General features: G+C 38.9%; 8 protein-coding genes across 8 annotated transcripts; 7 read left to right on the top strand and 1 right to left on the bottom strand.

The window, feature by feature from the left end:
• Positions 1–8,234: 8,234 nt before the first annotated feature.
• On the top strand, positions 8,235–8,435 carry CLUP02_02441 (uncharacterized protein; the record flags this gene model as incomplete). Its single annotated transcript, XM_049281473.1, has 1 exon — positions 8,235–8,435. A coding segment is annotated over one exon (201 nt), but the record flags the coding sequence as incomplete, so codon positions are not given.
• A 1,748-nt stretch (positions 8,436–10,183) lies between these two features.
• On the top strand, positions 10,184–11,667 carry CLUP02_02440 (major facilitator superfamily transporter; the record flags this gene model as incomplete). Its single annotated transcript, XM_049281472.1, has 2 exons — positions 10,184–10,506; positions 10,569–11,667. Coding segments are annotated over 2 exons (1,422 nt in total), but the record flags the coding sequence as incomplete, so codon positions are not given.
• Positions 11,668–12,077: 410 nt separating this feature from the next.
• CLUP02_02439 (uncharacterized protein) lies at positions 12,078–13,385 on the bottom strand (the record flags this gene model as incomplete). Its single annotated transcript, XM_049281471.1, has 5 exons — positions 12,078–12,553; positions 12,615–12,746; positions 12,803–12,973; positions 13,038–13,153; positions 13,210–13,385. The coding sequence occupies 5 exons, from the start codon at positions 13,383–13,385 to the stop codon at positions 12,078–12,080; spliced, it is 1,071 nt and encodes a 356-aa protein (XP_049138614.1).
• A 663-nt stretch (positions 13,386–14,048) lies between these two features.
• Positions 14,049–14,256, top strand: CLUP02_02438 (uncharacterized protein; the record flags this gene model as incomplete). The annotated part of the gene is made up of 2 exons (XM_049281470.1): positions 14,049–14,143; positions 14,223–14,256. The coding sequence occupies 2 exons, from the start codon at positions 14,049–14,051 to the stop codon at positions 14,254–14,256; spliced, it is 129 nt and encodes a 42-aa protein (XP_049138613.1).
• Positions 14,257–15,347: 1,091 nt separating this feature from the next.
• Positions 15,348–15,706, top strand: CLUP02_02437 (uncharacterized protein; the record flags this gene model as incomplete). The annotated part of the gene is made up of 2 exons (XM_049281469.1): positions 15,348–15,404; positions 15,500–15,706. 2 exons carry the CDS (start codon positions 15,348–15,350, stop codon positions 15,704–15,706), a joined length of 264 nt encoding a protein of 87 aa, XP_049138612.1.
• A 164-nt stretch (positions 15,707–15,870) lies between these two features.
• On the top strand, positions 15,871–17,387 carry CLUP02_02436 (transmembrane amino acid transporter; the record flags this gene model as incomplete). Its single annotated transcript, XM_049281468.1, has 2 exons — positions 15,871–17,277; positions 17,331–17,387. The coding sequence occupies 2 exons, from the start codon at positions 15,871–15,873 to the stop codon at positions 17,385–17,387; spliced, it is 1,464 nt and encodes a 487-aa protein (XP_049138611.1).
• A 1,005-nt stretch (positions 17,388–18,392) lies between these two features.
• On the top strand, positions 18,393–19,015 carry CLUP02_02435 (uncharacterized protein; the record flags this gene model as incomplete). Its single annotated transcript, XM_049281467.1, has 4 exons — positions 18,393–18,413; positions 18,496–18,591; positions 18,640–18,712; positions 18,864–19,015. 4 exons carry the CDS (start codon positions 18,393–18,395, stop codon positions 19,013–19,015), a joined length of 342 nt encoding a protein of 113 aa, XP_049138610.1.
• A 164-nt stretch (positions 19,016–19,179) lies between these two features.
• Positions 19,180–20,166, top strand: CLUP02_02434 (acyl-CoA thioesterase II; the record flags this gene model as incomplete). Its single annotated transcript, XM_049281466.1, has 1 exon — positions 19,180–20,166. The coding sequence occupies one exon, from the start codon at positions 19,180–19,182 to the stop codon at positions 20,164–20,166; it is 987 nt and encodes a 328-aa protein (XP_049138609.1).
• Between the last annotated feature and the right edge of the window lie 799 nt (positions 20,167–20,965).

Raw genomic sequence — 20,965 nt, 5'->3', positions numbered from 1 at the left:
TTAACTTAACTTAATAGGGCTTATTTAATATTATACTTACCCTTATAAATAATAAAAAGCTTAATATTTTTTATTTTTTATATAATAAAATATTATTATTAAAACGGCCTAACGGGCGAGGAGCTATAAAAAGACTTTAAAACCGACTTTTAAAGCTAAGAAGTAGGGGACTTTTTAAGAATAAAAAGTACGATTCTTAAGAAGCTAAAAAACTTTTTTATAAATAATAATATTAATTTAATAATTAAAAATCGTAATTAAATAGTAAAAAAAATTACTAATACCCTTAATACTTAATACTTCCTTACTTAAACTTTTAAAAAGATTATAACTTATTATAATTATATTAAATACTTTAATATATTATATTATAATCTTTCTTTCTTTTACTTATTACTTTTATAATTAATAAATACTAACGATTTTATTTAATAAGCTAGAGAAATAGTAAGGGAATCTATATAACCCTAACTTATTTAATTTTAATAATTAAGATTCCGACCTTAGCCTCGCTATTAACTAACTAACTTATTACTTTTTTAAGAAGAAGAGAAAAAAGAACTAAAAAATAAAGTTATTATTACTTAATAATAAAATCTACCCTGTTAAATACCATACTTCGATATAAAAACTAAAAACGATATTATACTTAATACTTACTAATTAATTAACTTTACTAAGCTTTATAATAATAAAAATAAGTATAATAATAAGAAGTGTTACGAAAGGGAACTCGAGGTAGGTCGGAACGCTGCTATATTAACCTAATTAACTAAAGACTTAACGTAAAGAGGGAAAAAATAGAATAGTAGGTAGAAGCTAGTAGGCTGGCCCTTTAGACCTAGCGGTCTAGCTCGTTACGTAACTACTAAGAGCTTAGCCTCGTAGCTTAAGGCTAAGCCATAGGGCCTATAGGGCCCTAGTACCCACTACTATAATATTACCCCCCTTTTTATATTAAAGGGCGCTATCCGTAGTACTAAGAAAATAAACCTTTAAATTACCCCTTATTCTAGCGAATCTATAGCCGTAATTACTACTATCGTATTATTATCCTCCCTTAGTAATAATAAATTACTAGCCGCGGCGGCTTTTATTTATATATTTAGGTTTTATAGCGGGCCCTTAGTAATTAGGTATTAATAATAGAACGCCTAGAGCGCCGCCGGCGCATATTTAAAGCTCTTTGCGTCGTACTAAGTTAGATCCGTATTATACCCTTTTTAGTCTACTTAGTACTATAGTTTTCCTTTATATAAATATAATTTAACGACCTCTAAGACCTTATACTCTAGTTTACCGTCGTTATTAATAATTAGTAGTAATAGGTCTTAGTTCTATTTAAGTAGTAAGTCGTTGGCGGCCTTTTTTAGCTTATTTAGGTAAAAAACTAAGTATACCTAGCTACTTACTAGTAGTTTTATAATCTATATGCCCCCCTATCCGGTATTAATAATAGGCTATAGCCTAGCCTATAGCTATTATAATTTATTTACGTTAGCGGACTTCTAGTACGAGGTATTAATAAAGACCCGGTCTTTTAGTTTTAAGTTATTTAGGCGCTAGTAGTAGTTAATATACTTCTTATATCGTGCCTAAGTAATTTTTATATTACTCCTAGCGGTCTTCTAGGCCTCGTATATTCCCTAGGCTATATGCTACGTATTAGTACAGTTTAGCTTTTCTTTTATAGAGCCGAATTAGCGGGTTTGTTTAAATTAGTTAAAAAAGAGCCGTAGCTAACGACCGAATTCTACTTCGTATAATAATAGCCCTATAGTTTTACTAAACTAGGTAATATAAGTAAAGTTAACCGTAAGTAGTATATTGCTCTAATTATCTTAGTATTAGTTAACTAGTAGTCTTAATTATTATAAAATATACTAGTTTAGTACCTCTATTTAGCCGTCTATCTAGGGGTAGTTAGCCGTTAATAACTATAGCTTAACCTTATAAATCTTATAAAGTTCTCTCTAAAAGTTAGAAATAAATTAGGGGCCTCGGTTTAATATAATAACTTTTAGTAAGCTAAAGATAGGTAGTACCAGTTTATAAAATATTCGGCTTATATTTTTTATTATAATAGTTTTATAATAAGGAATAAACATTGCCCTCTTATTTAGGTAGTTTATTACTACTTAAATATTATTAAATCCTTTTTAATTAATAAAGATAATTATAAAGTCGGTAGAAATATATTACTACGGGTAGTTAGGTATTAGAAATAGCCTTAGCTCTTCCGGGGGCTTATTACGTAGCTTTTATAATTAGTAGTAAGTATAGTAGTTCTATACGTACTAATAAGTATCCGCTATTAGGCCCGGCTAGTAGTATTACTATTTAATTATTTTTATAACCTTATTACGCCCTAGGTAGGCGAGGAGCTTTTGCTTATAAACTTCGTAAATAACTATAATATAAAGGTTCTTTTCCTCGAGTACTACGAGCTTCCTATTTATTATTAATAATCCGTCGTTTTAAATAAACTAGCGCTCGCACCCTTTAGCCGCTAGCGCTTATATTAGTATAAAGGATACTATAATAAAGTCTTTATTAAGCTTTAGAATCTTTTTTATTAATAAATACCCCTAGAGCTCGTCTTTTAATAAGAGCGAGCTAATTATAAGCTATAGTTAACTAATTATAGTACTTAATAACGCCCATAGCTCTACCGTAATATTAAGGGATAGTAGTCCTAGTAGTAAGAGGATTTAGGTCCTATTAGCCTCTTTTAGTACTTACTAAGTACAGATATCCTTTATTTTCTATAACAGGGCGTTAGTTAGCACGTTCTCTTTCCCTAGGTAATAATAAATTTAAAAATTAAAGTTTATTAGCGTACTAGCCTAGCGGGCTTGTTATAAGTTAAGTAGGTGCTTAGTTATAAAGAATAGTAGTAATTAATAGTCTATAATAACGTCGAACTTATACTTATAGCTTATAAGCTCCGCGCACTATTCCTCTAAGTATAGTACTATTATTAATATTTTCTTATTATAAATAGCATAATTAAGCTCTACGCCGCTTATTATTTTTAAATAAAAAGCTACTAGGTATTATAACTTATTATCTTCTTATTATTATAATAGCGCTCCGGCGCATACTAAGTTAAAAGCGTTAGTTTCTAGCTGCGTTAGTAGTTTTAATTTAAAATAGTAAAGGATTAGCGCTAACGTTAATACTAGCTTTATAGCCTTAAAGGCCGTCTCGTAATTAGTACTAAAGTTAAAAAGAACTCCCTTGCCTATTAGTTTTATAAGGGGCCTAGTTAGGTAGCCGTAATCCTTTATAAATTTCTTATAAAAGTTATAAAACCTAAGGAAAGACTAGATACCCTTAAGTAATATAGGTAGCTTTTAGTCTCTAATTATAAAGACTTTCTCTTTATTAGGCTATATACTTTTTATAAAAACCACGAAGCCTAAGTACTTTATAAAAGTAACGCTAAATTTATACTTTTTAATATCCGCTTATAAGCTTACTTTTTGTAAGCGGTCTAATACTTTAATAACGTACTCTTAGTACTAAAGGGGGTTATTTAAAAAGATTAGGATATTATTTATATACGCCGTATAGAAGTTATTTAAATATTTTATTAATATCTTATTTATATATCGTTAGTACGTAGTAGGCCCGTTATAAAGCCTAAAGGGTACTACTTTATATTTATATACTCTATAGCGGGTTCTAAACGTCGTTAAGTCCTTAAAGGCTAGGTTAAAGTAAATACGGTAGAAGGCTTACTTAATATCTAATTTAGTAAATACTTTTACCCTACTTAGCCGCGCGAGGGTCTTGTTAATAAGTAGTAGTAAGTAGTAGTCTTTTTTTATAACCTTATTTAGTTTATAAAAGTTAACGCAAAAGCGTAGACTATTATTATACTTTTTTATAAATAGTATTAGTAACGTAAAAGGAGTATTACCTAGCTCGATAAATCCCTTTTATAAATACTTTAATAAATAAGCTCTTATAGCCTCTAGCTCTAGTACCGACTACTTATATAGAGGGTAGTAAGTTAGCTTCTTTTTATTACTATTTAAGAGCTTAATTTTATAGTTATACGGCTTATAAAGTATAAGTATATTACTAGCTACTTTATTAAAAACGTCGGTCTAGGGCCGTAAGTACTTTAGTAAGTTAGTTATTATAAGGTTATGAGTAACTTAGTCGTTGTTATATAAGGGGTCTACCTCTTTCTTCTTATTTTTTATAATACGGTCTAGCTTATAAAGTAATATAGAGCTTATTTTAACGTCGTTCTACTTTAGGTTCTTTTTAAATACGGGAGTACTAATAAAGGTAATATCTATTTATAACGTTACTAAGTATAGTTTTTACTATCTAACCCTCTTTATAGGGGCGATAGTAGTGCTTTTAAGGGCACGTTCTATCTTTTTTATATCCTTAGCCTCGTTTAATTACTATATTTAATAAGCTATTGTCTTTAGCGGGCATAGTAATATCTTAATTAACATACCCTTTGCTCGCTATTACTAGAGCTTTTAGTTATAGCGGGCTATATTTATTTTAAATAGGTCTTATTAGCGGTTAGCGTCGATTTAGTATTATATATTAATAACTTCTAGAGTATATAGGTCCTCGATATCCTTAATAATAGTAATAAGTATCTTTTATAATAGTAGGTCCTTAGGCTATATTAGCCGTTAGCGGCGAATATTAAGGTTTACCCTATAATATTCGAACTACTTCCGCCCTAGGATTAAGTCGTAGCGGCCCGTATTAAGCTAAAAAAGGGGTACTTTTAGAAAGACCCGTTAATTAATATATAAGTTAGTAATCTATATTATATTAATATCGTTTAATTACTCTCTATTAAACCTAGTAATAGGGATTAGGCATAGTAATTTATAAAATAAGGCCGTATAGAACCGCTATAATAAAGGGGTTACGTAGTTATTTATAAATCCGTACCTATTAGCTCCCGTATTAAATAAGGCTCTTAAGCAAATTCTATATTTATTAAATATTAATATAAGCTCTATTTTAAGGGGCTAACCCCCTACGAGATCTTATAAGTTTACTAAATTAATTACTAATCTTCCGTCCTTTTTATACGTATCCCTTAGCTAGGAGTTTACTTTTACTAAGGGGTCTAGTTTTCTAAACCCGACTCTATTTTAATAAGGCCCGCGGTAGTATTAATAATAGCTATAATAATCTTCGGCTTTTTAAAATAGTCTTTAGAAATATATTTAGTATTATTATAAATAAAATAAGCGCTACTATCCTTAAGTTTTTAATATAAGGCTTTAAAAATCGTCTTGCGGGTAGAAGTATAACCTCGGTCTTATTTAGTACCTCTAATACTTTTATTATTTCTACTACTTCTATTACTTCTACCCGAGGTTTAGTAAGTCTAGTTAGAAACCTTAACCGCGCGGTTTTTTATAAAAGGGGGCTATATTACGTTAGCTAGCTAAATAATATACTTAGTATACTTTTAAAAAGTAGTTATATCGTTTAGGTACTTTAATATAGCCTAGTTACGAAAATATATAAGTAGCTTATTATAAAAACGGCGCTTTTACTAGGACTTTAAAAACTTATTAATATGCGCGAGCTTAGTAAATATAAAGCGCTTTTAATAAATATTTTTAAGTATAATTATAAGTACGTCTAGCTTATAACTAGCGTTATTTATAGTAGTTAGGCTAGTATAAGCTAACTTAAGCTCGTAGAGTAGCTACTCGGCCGTAGTAATCTTATTAAAAATTAGTAATAAGTATATAAACTCTATAGCGCTATTTTTAATTTTATTAATAATATACTCTAAGTAGTACTTATTTATACTATAGTTAGCGTTTTTTAAGCGCTTTATAATACGCTAGAGCTAGTAGTTAAACTTAAGGCTAGTATTATTACTTATAAAAGTAAGTACGTTAGGCATTTTCTAAGAGCCGTAGGTAACGGAATAGGACGAGGCTAAAGTAGTCTTATAACTACCCTACGTTTTTAAGTATATTAGCTACTACTCTAGCGCGCTAAGGGTAGTAGTATCCTAAATAGAGCTAGCTTAGGAGCCGTTCTTTAATTACTCTAGCCTTTTAGCTATAGTTATATTACTAATATAGGCTTAGGTAAGGGCTTCTTTTATAATATAAAGCTTTATAATAGTAATATATATAAAGTCGAGGTTCTTATAAGTTATTATATATAAATACTTAATATTATTACTTAGCTAGCCGATAGCGGACGCTAGGACCTGTTCTAATTAATACTAAGTAATACGCATTTTTAACTACTATTTAATCTATTTAAGTAAGGTCTTTTCGTTATTTTTAAAGTATAGCTCTTAGATAAGGTCAAGGTCGATATATTACTTAGTATTCTTTTTAAAAAGGATATTATTACGGATATAAATAGGTAAGGTAAGCTAGTTAGCTACGTTACTAAGGTACGCTAGGTAATCGGCTTAAGTAGTAAAGGGTAAAAAGCGCTCTATTAGCTAGTTAAATAGCGCGATTTCTAAGTTAATAACCGGGAGCTTAGCGCCTTTATTAGGGCCTACGACGCTTTATTAGGACTTATAAAAGCGGTAACTTTATTAAAAGCCGTTAGTACGAAGGGAGACCTAGCTTCCTTAGCTATATCCTCTAACTATTATATTTAATAAAGGGGGTATATATTTAGGGGGTATTAATTATATTACTTATATATAATTAATTTAACTAACTATCGCTCGGCTCTTTTATACGCTTTTTTAGTAAGGGTAGCTAGTAGTTAATTAATTAAGATATTATCGTTCTGTTTTTAAAGAATAATTAATTAAGTAACGTTAAGTAGTATTATAAAAGGGAACTTAAGGTAGGTTAGAACGCTACTATATTAACTTAATTAACTAAAAACTTAACGTAAAAAGGGAAAAAATAAAATAGTAAGTAGAAGCTAGTAGGCTGGCCCTTTAGACCTAGCGGTCTAGCTCGTTACGTAACTACTAGGAGCTTAGCCTCGCAGCCTGAGGCTAAGCTACAGGGCCCACAGGGCCCTAGTGCCCACTGCCGTAACAGAAGGATAATATCTTTAATAAGAAGCTTTAGATTTTTAAAATATTATATTAATAAATAAGAATTAGTAAACGATATTATTCTAATACTTTCCTAAATATACTTAAGGGGAGGGTATTAACCTTCTATTTTAACTAACTTAGTAATACTTCTAACCCGCTTAGTTTTAATATAATATATTAAAGGACTTAAGAATATTTTAAGCTACTTACGAGCTATTAAAACTACTTCGCTAAGCTCTATAACTTTTATTAATATTCTATAGTTTATAAGAACTTAAATAAGTTAAACTAATAAATTTTATAAGTACTAATTAATTGTATTATAATCCTTTATAAAATACTAGCTACCTAGGGATCTATTTTTAATATAAGTAACTAACTTTTTTATTATATAAATAATATATTAAAATATAGACTTATTATACTTAACTTAGTACTTATATTTATTAATATTTATTACTAGCTTGGTATTTCAATTAATACTATAAAAAGAGAGCGTAACTATAATAAGTAGTAATAATATCTCTAAAATAGTACTTATAATAAAGAAGTCCCCGCTACTTACTAAACTAACCGCACTTATAGTAGCTCTAATAAAGAGACCTAATTTAATAAGCAGAATTAACGTAGCTACGGTATTATTAATAAAAAGTATTTTATTTATTATAAAACTAGCTATTAGTTAACTAAGTACTTAGAAAAAGAGCAACGTTAAGTATATAAGAAGTATAAAAATAATAAAAAAAGAAATAAGAGATTTATACCGAGCTTATACTTATAGTTCCTCGCTTTTTATAAGGGAACTACCCTTATTAACGACGATAACGATAATAATATTATAATTTAATACTTTAATAGCCTCGACTTTAATTATAAAAATAACTACGAGAATAAAGTCTAGATCTTAATAATATACCTTACGACTACCGCTAGTAATAAAACCCTTATAAATATCCTCGCTACTTAGGTAATAAAGTATAGCTTTATTAATACTACTTTTATTAACGAGTTAACTAAGCCTATAGAACTAGCGACCTTTTTTTTATTAAATAAGAAGTATTTATTAAAGGACTTTTAAAATATTATACTTAATATTAATACTACGGAATTCTTAACTACGGGCTACCCTTAACTCCTCGTATTATAATAATAACGATTTAAAGTTATTTTTAATATTTCTAAAGCCGGTAAGGTAAGTATTTAATTTAATAATAATAAACCCGCAAAGTTATTAAAATTTATAGTTATTAATACCCTATTTAGTAATATTACTTTTTACGTCTTATTAATTAATACTCCTTTTTTATATTACTTAAGGGATATAAATAAGCTAAGAGTATATTTTAATAATATTAATAACCTATTAGTTAAAGGAGATATTATAGTACTTATTATTCGTAAATAGGGACACCCTTAGCTTCTGCTCTTCAACGATAAAAAAGCTATTACTAATTACTTAATAAAGGGCGAATTATACTACTTATATTAGCGCTTTAGCTACCCTTTAGTTCCTCGTTTCTTAAAGCTACTTTAATAATTTAATAATAATATAGAGATCGTAGCCCTCAAAAAGCTTACGAAGATTTATTAATAATACTAACTTAACGCTACTACCCCTAGCTAATTTAAATTTATTTTATAAAATAATTACGATTTTAATTATAAAATCGTAATTAATATAATATACTTAATAAATTATAAGAGTACTAACTAACTAGTACTTTATATTATTAATATTACTACTTCTTTTTAAATAGTAAAGTTCTTTGCGGATATAACTACGAAGTATATATAGGAGGCTCTTTAGCTATATTAAATTAACGTTTACTTTAGTCCGCTAGACTAGATTATTATAAATATTAATAAGAACTTTAATATTATAAAGTTTAAATTTTTTATTAAATCTATATCTATTAAGGTTAAGGAAGTACTTATTAAAGCTTATAATAGTATTAATAAGGCTAAGAGATATTACGTAGTATTTAAAAAAGTATATAATATTATTTAAAATAAGTACTTATTAATAAGCGCAGGGGCTATACTTTAGGCTATAATTAAGGTAGTTAATAATATAGTTAGCCTAAATAGCCTCGTTCTTATACTCCTCGTTTTTAGAGCTTTTTTACGCACTTCTAACGAATCTTTACTATTACTAAATTTTACTTAATATATAAAAGTGATTAAGAAAATAATAAGGGAAGTCCGTAGACTTTATGTTAATAAGTAAGTAAATAAGGCACTAGCTACTTAAAACGGACTAAACGTCGCTTATACTATCTTAACTACCCTAGACCTTATTACTAAATAACTCGACGTTCTAAAGATCCTTACTATAGTCTATATAAATTTATACTTATTATATAAATACCTCGTTAAGCTAGGTATTATAAAAGAAAAGCGCCTTATAATAAATATTATAATACTTAGGTAATTATATAAACGCCGCGAGCTTTATAAAATTTATTAAATTAATAGTAACGATAACCTAGTTAATAAGTTTATAAAAAGTATATTAAATAAGTCCCTTAAATAATTCGTTAATAAAGGAATTATTATAGTTAAGATAAAAGGATAGGTAATATATAGTTAAAATAGTAATATATTATAAATAGTAAGTTATTTAGTAAATATATACGCCTTTTAGGCTTTAGCTTAGAGAGAAATGTATATATTCGGGGTATAATTAGATTAATAAAAAGCTCTTTTTTAACTACGCTAGATTTAACGATTTCCGAGGAGTTTAAGTATATAAATTATATATATTAGAGGATTAGGAAGTAATTAAAAAGAGGGGATACTAAAATTTTTATATAAATAATTATAATAGAAACTATATTAAAATTTTAGTATACGGCTTTAGGTACTTCTAAATAGGGGATTAATTATAGATTTTATTATTAGTTTTTATTAGCGGGGGACCTAGCCCCTATTCTAGCCTTTTTTATTATAAAAGTAAAAGATTATTAATATTAGATTACGAAGTAGAAAAGGGGCCCTATTAGGTAGTTAGGTAGGGGTAGTAGGTAGGTAGTCTAGGCCCGTGTAGACGGACCTTTCTACCTACCTATACCTACTAAGGGACCGCGGGCTCTGCCCACGATCTTCCCCTCCTATACACACGCAATAGACCTATACTGACCTATTAACCTAGTCGCGACCAAAAGGTCTGACCTGCCTACGTGTATACCAACACTACCAGACTCGGCAATTGCAAGACAGGCCGGTCTTCTCACTGCCGCATTCGCCGCTGCCCAGTGTGTAACTGGCATGTTATGGGGACATGTGGCTGACAGTCCTCTTTTTGGTCGAAAGCGAGTCCTTCTCGTGGGGCTGCTGGGAACTTGTATCTCAGCGATCGGGATGGGTCTATCTACTTCCTATGCCTCTGTGGTGTTCTTCCGTGTTCTAGCTGGAGCACTGAACGGAAACGTAGGTGTTCTCAGGACCATGATTTCGGAAATTGTTGAAGACAAAAGGTATGCGTGACCTGATACCCCTTTCAGTTGTGGTCGCGTGATCAGTGCTAAAAGGTGAACAGGTACCGATCTCGAGCTTTTCTTCTACTTCCAATGTGCTTCAACGTTGGCGTCATCATTGGACCTCTTCTAGGTGGATTTCTTGCCGACCCTATCGAATCTCTACCCGCAATCTTCGGGCCGGGATCCTTCCTCGGTGGTGAAGATGGAGTCGAGTGGATGATACGATTCCCATACGCTCTGACAAATTTTGTTTGCTCAAGCATCTTGATGATTGCGGCTTTGGGAGTCGTCCTCGGGCTGGACGAAACGCATCCACTCCGGCGCCATCGCCGAGACCGAGGCCGGGACCTTGGACGTTTCCTTCTCAGAAAGGTCTTTAGAATGGAAAGCCCGCCCAATGACTATCATCTCGTTGGCAATGCAAACGAGCCGGCCGAAGCCGGAGACGTTGAGGACCAAACTTCGTCCAGCAAGCCCGTGGAAGACAAGGGCCGGGCGCCTCTGCGTGCTATCTGCACCCGCAACGTTATCTTGACGCTGGTTCAGAACTTTTCCTCGGCTCTCCACGTTTCTGCCTTCAACTCCATACTGTTCGTTATGCTACCAGCACCCCAAGCAGACAACACCAATGCTCAACTTCCATTCCGATTCACAGGTGGTCTGGGTCTGTCATCCCAGAAGGTCGGCTTTGCTAACACAGTCATTGGAGCTGTCGGTCTTCCCCTCCAAATCCTCTTGTTTCCCTGGATCAGCAGTAGGCTCGGTGTCCTACAGTCCTACCGCACATTCCTCCCCTTCAGTGCGCTGGCGTACTGCTCGCTGCCCTATCTCGCCCTGTTGTCGAATAAGAGCCCGCTCTTGTGGCCCTTTTTGCCTGTCATCTTGAGTGCACAAGTCATGTCGAGAACGTTTGTAGGGCCGGCAACGATCATGCTGGTCAACGACTCTGCTCCGCACCCTGCCCTACTAGCCACCGTGCATGGTGTTGCATCGAGCACTTCAGCCGCAGCTCGCATGCTTGGACCTACTATCGGAGGAACTGTCCTCGGCTGGGGACTTAGCAACAACTTTGTTGGTGCGCCGTTCTGGGGCATTACGCTTGTTGCTCTTATCAACTGGTCTTTACTCTATGTAGTGAGGGAAGGAAACCCCATATAGAGTCAATAGATGTGGTATTGGCAGAACTACTAGCACTAGAGGCGGTGTAGAAACCTCTGCCCATACCTTCACTAGACATACACGTCCCCAATAGATGCAGTACTGCCCATCTCTGACTCAAACCGATCAGGGTCATGTTACAGTGTCATCGCTCCAACCATGTGCTCCTTTCGCTGGCCATCATTCTTGACCTAGACCGTATTGCTGACGCTAAACGCTTGCATAGCCGACTCCATCCTGTTCTCCGAACATGAATGGTATGGTATCAGATCTCATCTCATAACGTCTCTCTATCAACAACTTGAAAAGAACGTTGACCGACAATGCATCTCATTCGCTTAGATTAAACATCACTCAAAAAAGATTGCGTGGAAGCCTGTAAACTATCGCCTATCCCAAAACTACTAAACTCAACTCGCGATGATAGTGAACACCGTTTTCCCAAGGCCACCTTTCCCGTTGTACACCGTTGTACACGCCTCTCTCACGCCATCGATATCCCTAAAGTTGACTTTACAACCAACAACAGGCAGGACGTCTCCTTTTTCTGCATAGAGAGCCAGTGTTTCCAAGTCTTTGGCATTGGGATCGAGGAATAGGTACTCATATTTGACACCCCAGCGTTTTGCACGTGCCTTCCGATACGAATCAACCATGTTCAACACCATGCGTGCAAACCACGGGAGACGTGGGCCATCTGGCCTCTTCATCACGCTAGATTGTTGGAGCTGAGTACCGGAGGGCTGCGTAGCGATAGAGACAATGACACCTGTAGACGGAGTCATGAGATGAAGAAAAGACATAGAATCTCCAGTTGTGTCTAAGATGAAGTCAACGGATCCACGAGGAATGACCTGGGTTACGTCTTCCTTAGTGTAGTCGATTACTGGATTCTGGTTAGGTATCACTCTCTGTTCAAGTAGCTAGGCAGTTTGATTGAGGCTCACTTTGGTCAACCGTGCCTTTACCAAGCATCTCTGGTACTTTGTCTACCTTTGATGTTGAGACGGTGGTGATCACTTTGCCGGCATTGAAGACGTTCTTGGCGATCTGACACGCATATGCGCCAGTGCCGCTCACTTGTCAGAGTATCATTAGCAATTTATCTATGTAGAGTTCGATGAATCTCACTCACAGCCAGCTGGTACGAAGACCGTCTTGCCTGACAATGATCCCTCGTATCGTCGCAAAGTTTGCAGTGCGGTCATGCCTGCCAATGGTAACGAGGCTGCATCATCGAAAGACAAATTCTTGGGTTTGAGAGTAACGTAATGTTGTGAACATTTGGCGTATTCACTCCATGCCCCTGCAAGTATAGTATCTTAGCATCTACACCATTAGTCTATCGCAGTTTTTGGGCGTATACATACCTCGACTTGCCTCCGGTAACCGCGAGTACACCTCGTCGCCAACTTTGATGCCTTTGACATCCTGACCCACTTCTGTTACGGTTCCTGAGCAATCATAGCCAATTTGATATGGGAATCTGGTTTATTGATATCAGATGACGAGATCATCGCTTGACCAGGGTTCTCAACGAACTTCTCTTTGACCGCAAGCTTGAAGACTCCTGCTGCCTTCTTGACATCTACGGGATTGATACTCGCTGCGTGAACACGGAATACCACATCGGTAGGCTCTATTACAACTGGCTGAGGGATCGTGGAAAGCTCATATGCGGACGGTTCGCAAAAGCTTGGTGCCGTAACTGCCAACATTGAGGACGGTATTGTGCCAACAGCCGGATAAATAGTGTCTTTACAATAAAATCAAGTCGCAATAAAGCTTGTTTGTTTATATACAATTAGCAATGCAGGGACGAATTGTGGGATACCCGAATCCCGTTCGACATCCTGCCCACGACGTTGAAGTTGGCCGGAGCAATAAATGAGCCGGGCAGGAGGCGGAGAGATGAGTATCTGTTAGGGGACGTTTCTGGTTGCCCTTAGTCTAAAAGCGGAAGCCGCCTGCTTTCAGTTGGGGCCAAAAAGTTCTGCTCCACTCCGTAGACCTGGACCGTTGCCAGTGGGCGAACCGATCACATAAGCGAAAAACTGGATGATAGGTTCTTCGATGGGAGACCACGATATCAACGGATTAAATATTCCGTTATATTAGAGCCTGAATCCCGAAAAACTCGGAGTGTGCACTACCTCAACACTGTCGTGAATCTTAATTAGGTGCAAATCCGTAAACGCACTTCGCATGCGCTTCTCATCGAAGCACTCGACATCGCCTCTCTTTCGTATTTGCTTGGAGAAGAACAACTACTTCTGTTAAGTAATTTACTAGATGGAGAAGACCTACGCCCTCAAGTCAAAATTACCCTTATTCAAACCCGAAACAGTGGAAAGCTATAAAACGATGCTTGTATCCACAGCATGCGGTACGGAGTATCAGCTGCGGGTGATGCGTGCATGCAGTCTGGTGCGGCTGCGACTAAGTTTATCGATTGTGTATGCCTGACCCAGCATCCGTGTCATTTGAACACATGAACTGGTGGGTCGCGTAGCTAAAATTTTGGTTCATAGGGCCTCTCTTGAAACCAATGATAGGGAGATGGCCTTTGTAACAACCCCGATGCTCTAGGCAATCACCCTTATTTATTGTCACAACTACTTCTTCTCTGTCGTCACTAAGTCGGGCTCTCGAGCCTCATTGCTCGCCGATCCCAAATGACAGCCCGGTACAAGATTTTTGAAGATACATCTAGCCCAAAAGCTTCGACACATCGCGAAATTTGAAGCGGTAAAGTTCGAGACCATACCAGTTCTGGCGAATAACATGATGATAGTGAAGGTCTAGGCAAACACAGAGGGTACGGGTAAGCATATCTGTCTCCCGTTCACTTCTCTACTCGCTCAATAAACTTCGCGCGAAAACTTCCGCTGATCTGTAGCGAGACGCAACTTGGTAGATCGAGAGCCGGGTAGACGCCACGTGGAGGTCTCTAACAGTAACCAAACCCCGATTTTGAAGAGGCGCCTTGAAAAAGATGACCCATCTCTGGCCGGGGGGGGGGGGGGGGGTAAGACCAAGCCCGCCTTCTAAACCCGAGATGCAGGAACCAAGATCGGAGAAATTTTCGCGCCATGGCCAAAGCGGGTTAAAGCCTGTAGCCGTTGCCCTTCAACACGATCATACGAATGGGAGGTGAAGAGATATGCGCAAGGGTCAAGACATCAGACATGAATTCGCATGTTGATGTTGTGCCTCGGGAGCAGCTCAGCGGGATTCTACGTTGTAGCTGTCGTTTAACAGCTCTTTACCATAACAAATCACAAGTCCTTATCTCTGTTGACTGGTGAGCAAATTTGTATGTCACTTGGCACATCGTAAAGGCGACAATGTCCACTTTTTAACAAGTCCAGCCCTTGAATAAAAACGTACAAACCGACGAGTACGCCCAATAGAGAGATTTCATGGACGTAATACGGCCCCGTTTGGACCTCCGGACAGGCTCCGTGGCAGGCAAAAGACTCGACGGCGAAGTCATGTTGACGCGGTGGTTAGCGACGGTTTTTACTCGGCTTTGCTGTAGGAAAATTCTTGCACTCATCTGAATCTCGCGGGAGCCGCAACTGTCTCCATCTTTTACCTAAAAGCTCCTCGCTTGTGTTTCTGAATCGAGAAAGGCTCCATCGAGAACCGCCGAGCGGGTCTCTTAGCGCGGCTCCAACATGCCATGGAAAGCTTCTTTTACGACATCAAAACTTCTTCGTTGCGCCCTCCGCAATGTCAGTGTCAAGAACAGGCCGAAGAACGCCCACTCAGGGACTTCATAATCCAGAGTTTCCGGGGCAATTCGACAGCAGTGACACAAAACAATTAGATCTTATCAACTCAGAAGTGCATTCCCCGTATTGCAGGGCGATCTGTTATCTTTCCCGCCCATGGGGGCGAGATCATTTTGTGGAGGTGGCCCGGCTTTCACCGGGCTACCGAACTGACGACAACCTCTGTCAAGGATGAGTCCAGTCCGTCTACCGCCATGTGGACCCTGAATCCATCTGACTCGCGCCTGTACGTTGATCTTTAAAAGCCAGGAACGTCAGACGCGTCGTGCCCTTCTTGCCCCTCGAGCCCTCCTTTCTCCGTTGGCTTCTTCCATCCCATCACTTCAACGACCTCCCCTCGGACTGCCTCTTGTCGTCCACCAATCGTCTTCAACTTCGCCGCGGTTGAAACACGTCTTCTCCCATCATGACGGACGCCATCTCCCACACGGCCGACCACGGCAACAACAAGTCCCCCAAGCACAAGGAGGACGGACCTGATGTCGAGATGGTTCAGCCCCCTAACCCTTGGCCCGAGATGAACGACAACACCATGCTCGGCGAGACGAGCGACGAGATGAACAACGATCGCCTCAAGCAGATCGCTGCCCAGGGTAGCGCTCACTTCCACCGTCTGGGCTGGAAGCGCTTGGCAATCGTCACCATTGTCGAGGCCGTGGCCCTTGGTGCTCTCAGCTTGCCTTCCGCCTACCACACCCTCGGAATGTTCCCCGGCGTTTTCCTTACCATTACCATTGGCATGCTCTCGATTTTCACCAGCTACATCGTTGGCCAGGTCAAGCTGGCCCACCCGCACGTCGCCAACTACGCGGAAGCCGGAAGACTTCTCTTTGGTCGCTACGGACGCATCGGATACGAGATCTTCGGAGCTGCGCTTGTCCTTGAACTCGTCATGGTTGTTGGTTCTCACGCCTTGACTGGCAGCATTGCACTCGTCGATATCAACGGCGGTCACGTCTGCTCCATCGTCTTCTCGGCCGTGTCAGCCATCATTCTCCTGATTCTTGCTATCCCGCCCTCATTCACCGAGGTCGCTATCCTCGGTTACATCGACTTCGTCTCCATTCTGGCTGCCATCGGAATCACAGTCATCGCCACCGGCATTCAGGCCAACAGCGGCCCCGGCGGCCTTTCCGGCATCGAGTGGTCTGCTTGGCCCAGGGAGGGTGTGACCTTCTCTGAGGCCTTTGTTGCCGTGAGCAACATCATTTTCGCCTTCAGTTTCGCCATCGGTCAATTCTCTTTCATGGACGAGATGCATACGCCTACCGACTACATGAAGTCTATCTGGGCCTCTGGCTTCATTCAGATCGCCATTTATACCCTTACTGGCGCTCTTTGCTACGCCTTCATTGGTCCTTCGGTTCAATCCCCTGCCCTCCTCTCTGCCGGGCCTCTTATCTCGAAGATCGCCTTTGGAGTCGCTATTCCAGTCATTTTCATCTCCGGTTCTATTAACTCGACTGTCGCCCTGCGATACATTCACGGCCGCATGTATAAGAACTCTCACTTGAAGTACATTAACACTCCCATGGGTTGGGCCAGCTGGATCATCCTTGTTGTCGTGTTCACCATTATTGCGTGGGTGATTGCTGAGGCTATTCCCATCTTCTCCGACCTGCTCTCGTTGGCTTCGGCGCTGTTTGTTTCCGGATTCTCCTTTTACATTCCTGCCATCATGTGGTTCACCCTTCTCTGCAAGGGCAAGTGGTTCGCGCGCGAGAACATCCTCATCAGTCTCGGCAGCATCTTGGCGTTCATCGTCGGAGCTGTCACATTGGTTGCCGGCACCTACTCAACTATCGTTGATATTGTAAGTTCAACAACTTCACTGTACCGTACGTCCAATGTACTAACACCAAAAAGATCGACGAGACAAGCTCTGGAAGCGCTCACAAGCCCTTTGCCTGCCGTTCGTCTTAGATTATGAAACCACCCTGTAAATAATTAATAGTTACACAAAGTCTGCAATGACTAAAATACGAGATACCCACGGCTGAGAACATTACATAAATGCACCAGAACTACTAAACTTGATTTGATGTCCGGTTACATTTATAAGTTTCAACTCGAAGCGTGACGTTGTTTCGCAGGCCGGCTGCCACGCAATCACACTTAAATCAAGGAACGAGATCAAAATTTTGTAGAAAGCTTGCGTTCTCTGCCTTTCAAAGAGCTTGAATAAACAATTTATTCTAGAATTAAAGACCTCATAAGTTCCTGACTCTACACTTTAACCCCTAGCATTCGGACGGGTGTACAAACTGTAGTTACGTCTGTTGATTCCTTAGAATTGAAAACAACTCTGCTCTAGAGTAATTGACAGTGTTTCGGAGTTTGCTGCACACAAATAATGCTTTCTCTCAGTAGACTCTCATAGCTCACACTATTCCGACGTGTTTTAGGCCGGGGTCTTTACACAACCTGACGGCTGATCACCTGGTGCACTTCCGTCCCAAGATATTGGTCATGTCGTTGGTGCCTGTGAAGAAGAAAAGATGCCATTGATATATACTAAGAGGGTGCTCTTGCCATGGGTCTACGTGCCTTCGTTCGACGGAAACAAGCTATGGCTTCTAACCCTCAGACGAGGTTATAGACGAGGTTATCGCAGAGCGAAGGATCAGGTGGAAGACATCGATAGTATAATGTGGCTTGTTCCTGGAAAAGAAAGACCCAATGATGGGTCATACACATATGCCCGAAGAGTCGAGCTCTCGCATTGCAGTACGATACAGTCACATTGGGCAGCGCCAAGTGTAGCGCTGCGACAGGAACATGCTATCTGGAGAACTGAAATCTATCACGATAGGTAATGCTCGTTACCCCCGAATATAATACACGAGAACCGTAAGCTTTTATACCCTCTCATCCTCATTCTTGTCACTAGCAACAATAGGTGCCCCAACTGAGGTTGCACCACACAAAATGAATGGTCGCGGATTGATCGTATGTGGCCCTTTTTTCCCGGCTTTACAGGCGCAAAAGATCGACGTCAGGCTTCCAAGGAAAATATAGTACATGCAATTAGACATATCAAATAACAAAAATCCAGCCACAAAATGTTGAAGGTAATTCAAAGTCCGAGGTCACGGACACAACCTCCTCGGCCCCACTTACAGCCGAGGTGTAGACAAGCTCCCGGCCCATGCAATTGCATCACAAACCTTCCTAGGACCAACCAAAACCAAATCGGAAATCAGTTTGGAGACCAACACGTGTAGCACCAAGCTCCAAGGTTCTAGGTGGTGAGTTCAATTATTGTATTGGCATGAGGACAGGGTCTCCAGGGGAAGTAAGTATATTCACAAAAGAGACAACAAGGGTTCGAATCTTGACAGCCTACATGCATATTATGTGCTGATTGTATCAACTCTTCTGGAATCCATGTTCATAAAGGCAACATGGCAATGACTGCTAATTCACCTGTTAGCGCAAGCATGGCCGGCCTGCCCCACCTTCACATTCCTCAAACGCCAACCTCGGTTGTGAGCGGCCCCCCAATTCTCCAACCCGTTGGAGGCGCCGAGGCGGCGCGCCAACGCGACTAGGCGGCAACGATCTAGACAACGAAAGGACATAAACTCAGAGCCGACATCGCTTGATTACTGAACGTCTTATCAACAAAACCAGCGTCGTATTTCCGTCCGAACTTTGTGTGAACCACAGCAAGGATCTACCATACCTTATGACAGCTCAGGCCGAATTACTCAACATGTCACACGGTTCTATGGCCAGCACAATGCAGGAGCAAGTTGCGGTAGACGACCTGGGATCAGACCATTTCACCAGTCGCGTCGATCCCGCCCGCATGGGAAACAAGGCAAATATTGCCTACGGGGGTTGTACCATCAGTATCGGCGTTCAAGCGGCATGCAGCACTGTATCGCCCAAGTACCTGCTCTATTCGGCGACGGGCAACTACCTAGGCCCGGCGTTGACAGACCGCAAGCTCAAATGTGCCGTCCGACGAGTCCGCGATACGAGAACATTCGCTACGAGATTGGTCGAGATCAGCCAAGACCAGGACGATGGCAAATCCAGGCTCTGCATGATCATGCTAGCCGATTTCCAAGTGAAAGAAGAGGCTTCTCTTCTCGTGTACTCTGCGCCGCCATCAATGAGCTACTCACCGCCTGAGAAGTGTCTTACAACGCAGGAGGCCACTGAAGATAAGGTGCGGAGGGGCGTCGTGACAGAAAAGCTGGGGAATCTGTACCTGGCTACCTTTGGTTTCAACAACCGCTTCTTTGAGACCCGCGGCTGTCCGGAGACAGTTGCACCGAACAACCTCTACGGCATGGCCAAGACCGTCAAGACGCCCCAGGAAAGTCTCGACTTGACATCCAAGACATCAGCTGATTGGTTCCGCTGCCGCCATTCCCTGGAGCGACTCCAAGATCGATTCTCTGCACTGGGGTTCATTCTGGACGCAGCTCTGTCCTTCATCCCCCTGACCCACAGCAGCAAGTTCCTGGATGACGCCGGCCCTTGCTCCTCACTAGACTTTGCGTTGAGGTTCTTCACTGGAGAAATCAACCTGGACAACTGGCACCTTAGAGAGATGAAGACTATCACTGGCAACGACGGCCGAACTTACACTGAAGCCCGACTTTGGGATCAACAAGGAAACATGGTCGCCACCATGAATCAGCAATCTATTATGCGGCCTCTGAAGAAGGACATTCAAGCCGCTCTCTAAAGGCTTCCAAGGCTTTAGCATGTTAGACGATACAGGAGTGCGGAGTTTGATGGATTTGTTGGTATCCCTATTACAGGGTAGTTAGTTCGAACCGTAGTTGACGAAGAGATTAATTAAACTATATAAATATCTGCGTAGGTATAAAAAGGAGGTTCTAACTATAAGTTAGGCTAGCTACGATAATTATAAATAGGGCCCCTAATTAGCCCCTGCGCAGTTAGCTATATGCCGTAGTTAAATTAGATTTTTAATTTAATATTAACTTTCTCTTTTTTTTATTAATTTAACTACTACGGTTAGAGGTATAATTCGACCTCGGGCCCGTTTATTAAGTCGTCTCCTTTTCCCCCTTTTTTCTTCTCTTTTTATATAACTTATTTTTTTATTTATATAATGACTTTTTTACTACTTACGAATTACTTTAATCCCTTATTTAGTACTACTTTTATAAAAGCGTTTACGAGGTTATTTTTATTATTAATTTAATAGATCTTAAGTATCTTATGCCTTTTATATAATTACTTAAGGGTTATAATATTAATTATAAGCCTCTTTTTTTTCGTCGTTCTTAATTTAATAAGGTATTTATATAGCGAGTAGGAATTAGTATAAATAACTATTAGAATAGGTAAAAGGCTAATTCGATTAGTAATTTTCTTTAGCGTTATTAAAATTGCATAGGAGAAGTTAATACCGTTAATTATACTATATACCTCTAACGCTAATATACTTCTTATTACCCGCTTATTTTTAGTTAATAAGTAATAAATTATATTACTATATATAGTAAATTCGCTCT

Source organism: Colletotrichum lupini, chromosome 2 (genome assembly GCF_023278565.1).
Source record: "Colletotrichum lupini chromosome 2, complete sequence".
Lineage (NCBI taxonomy): Eukaryota > Fungi > Ascomycota > Sordariomycetes > Glomerellales > Glomerellaceae > Colletotrichum > Colletotrichum lupini.
The sequence above is the reverse complement of the archived record's forward strand: the minus strand, read 5'-3'. Positions and strand labels throughout refer to the sequence as shown.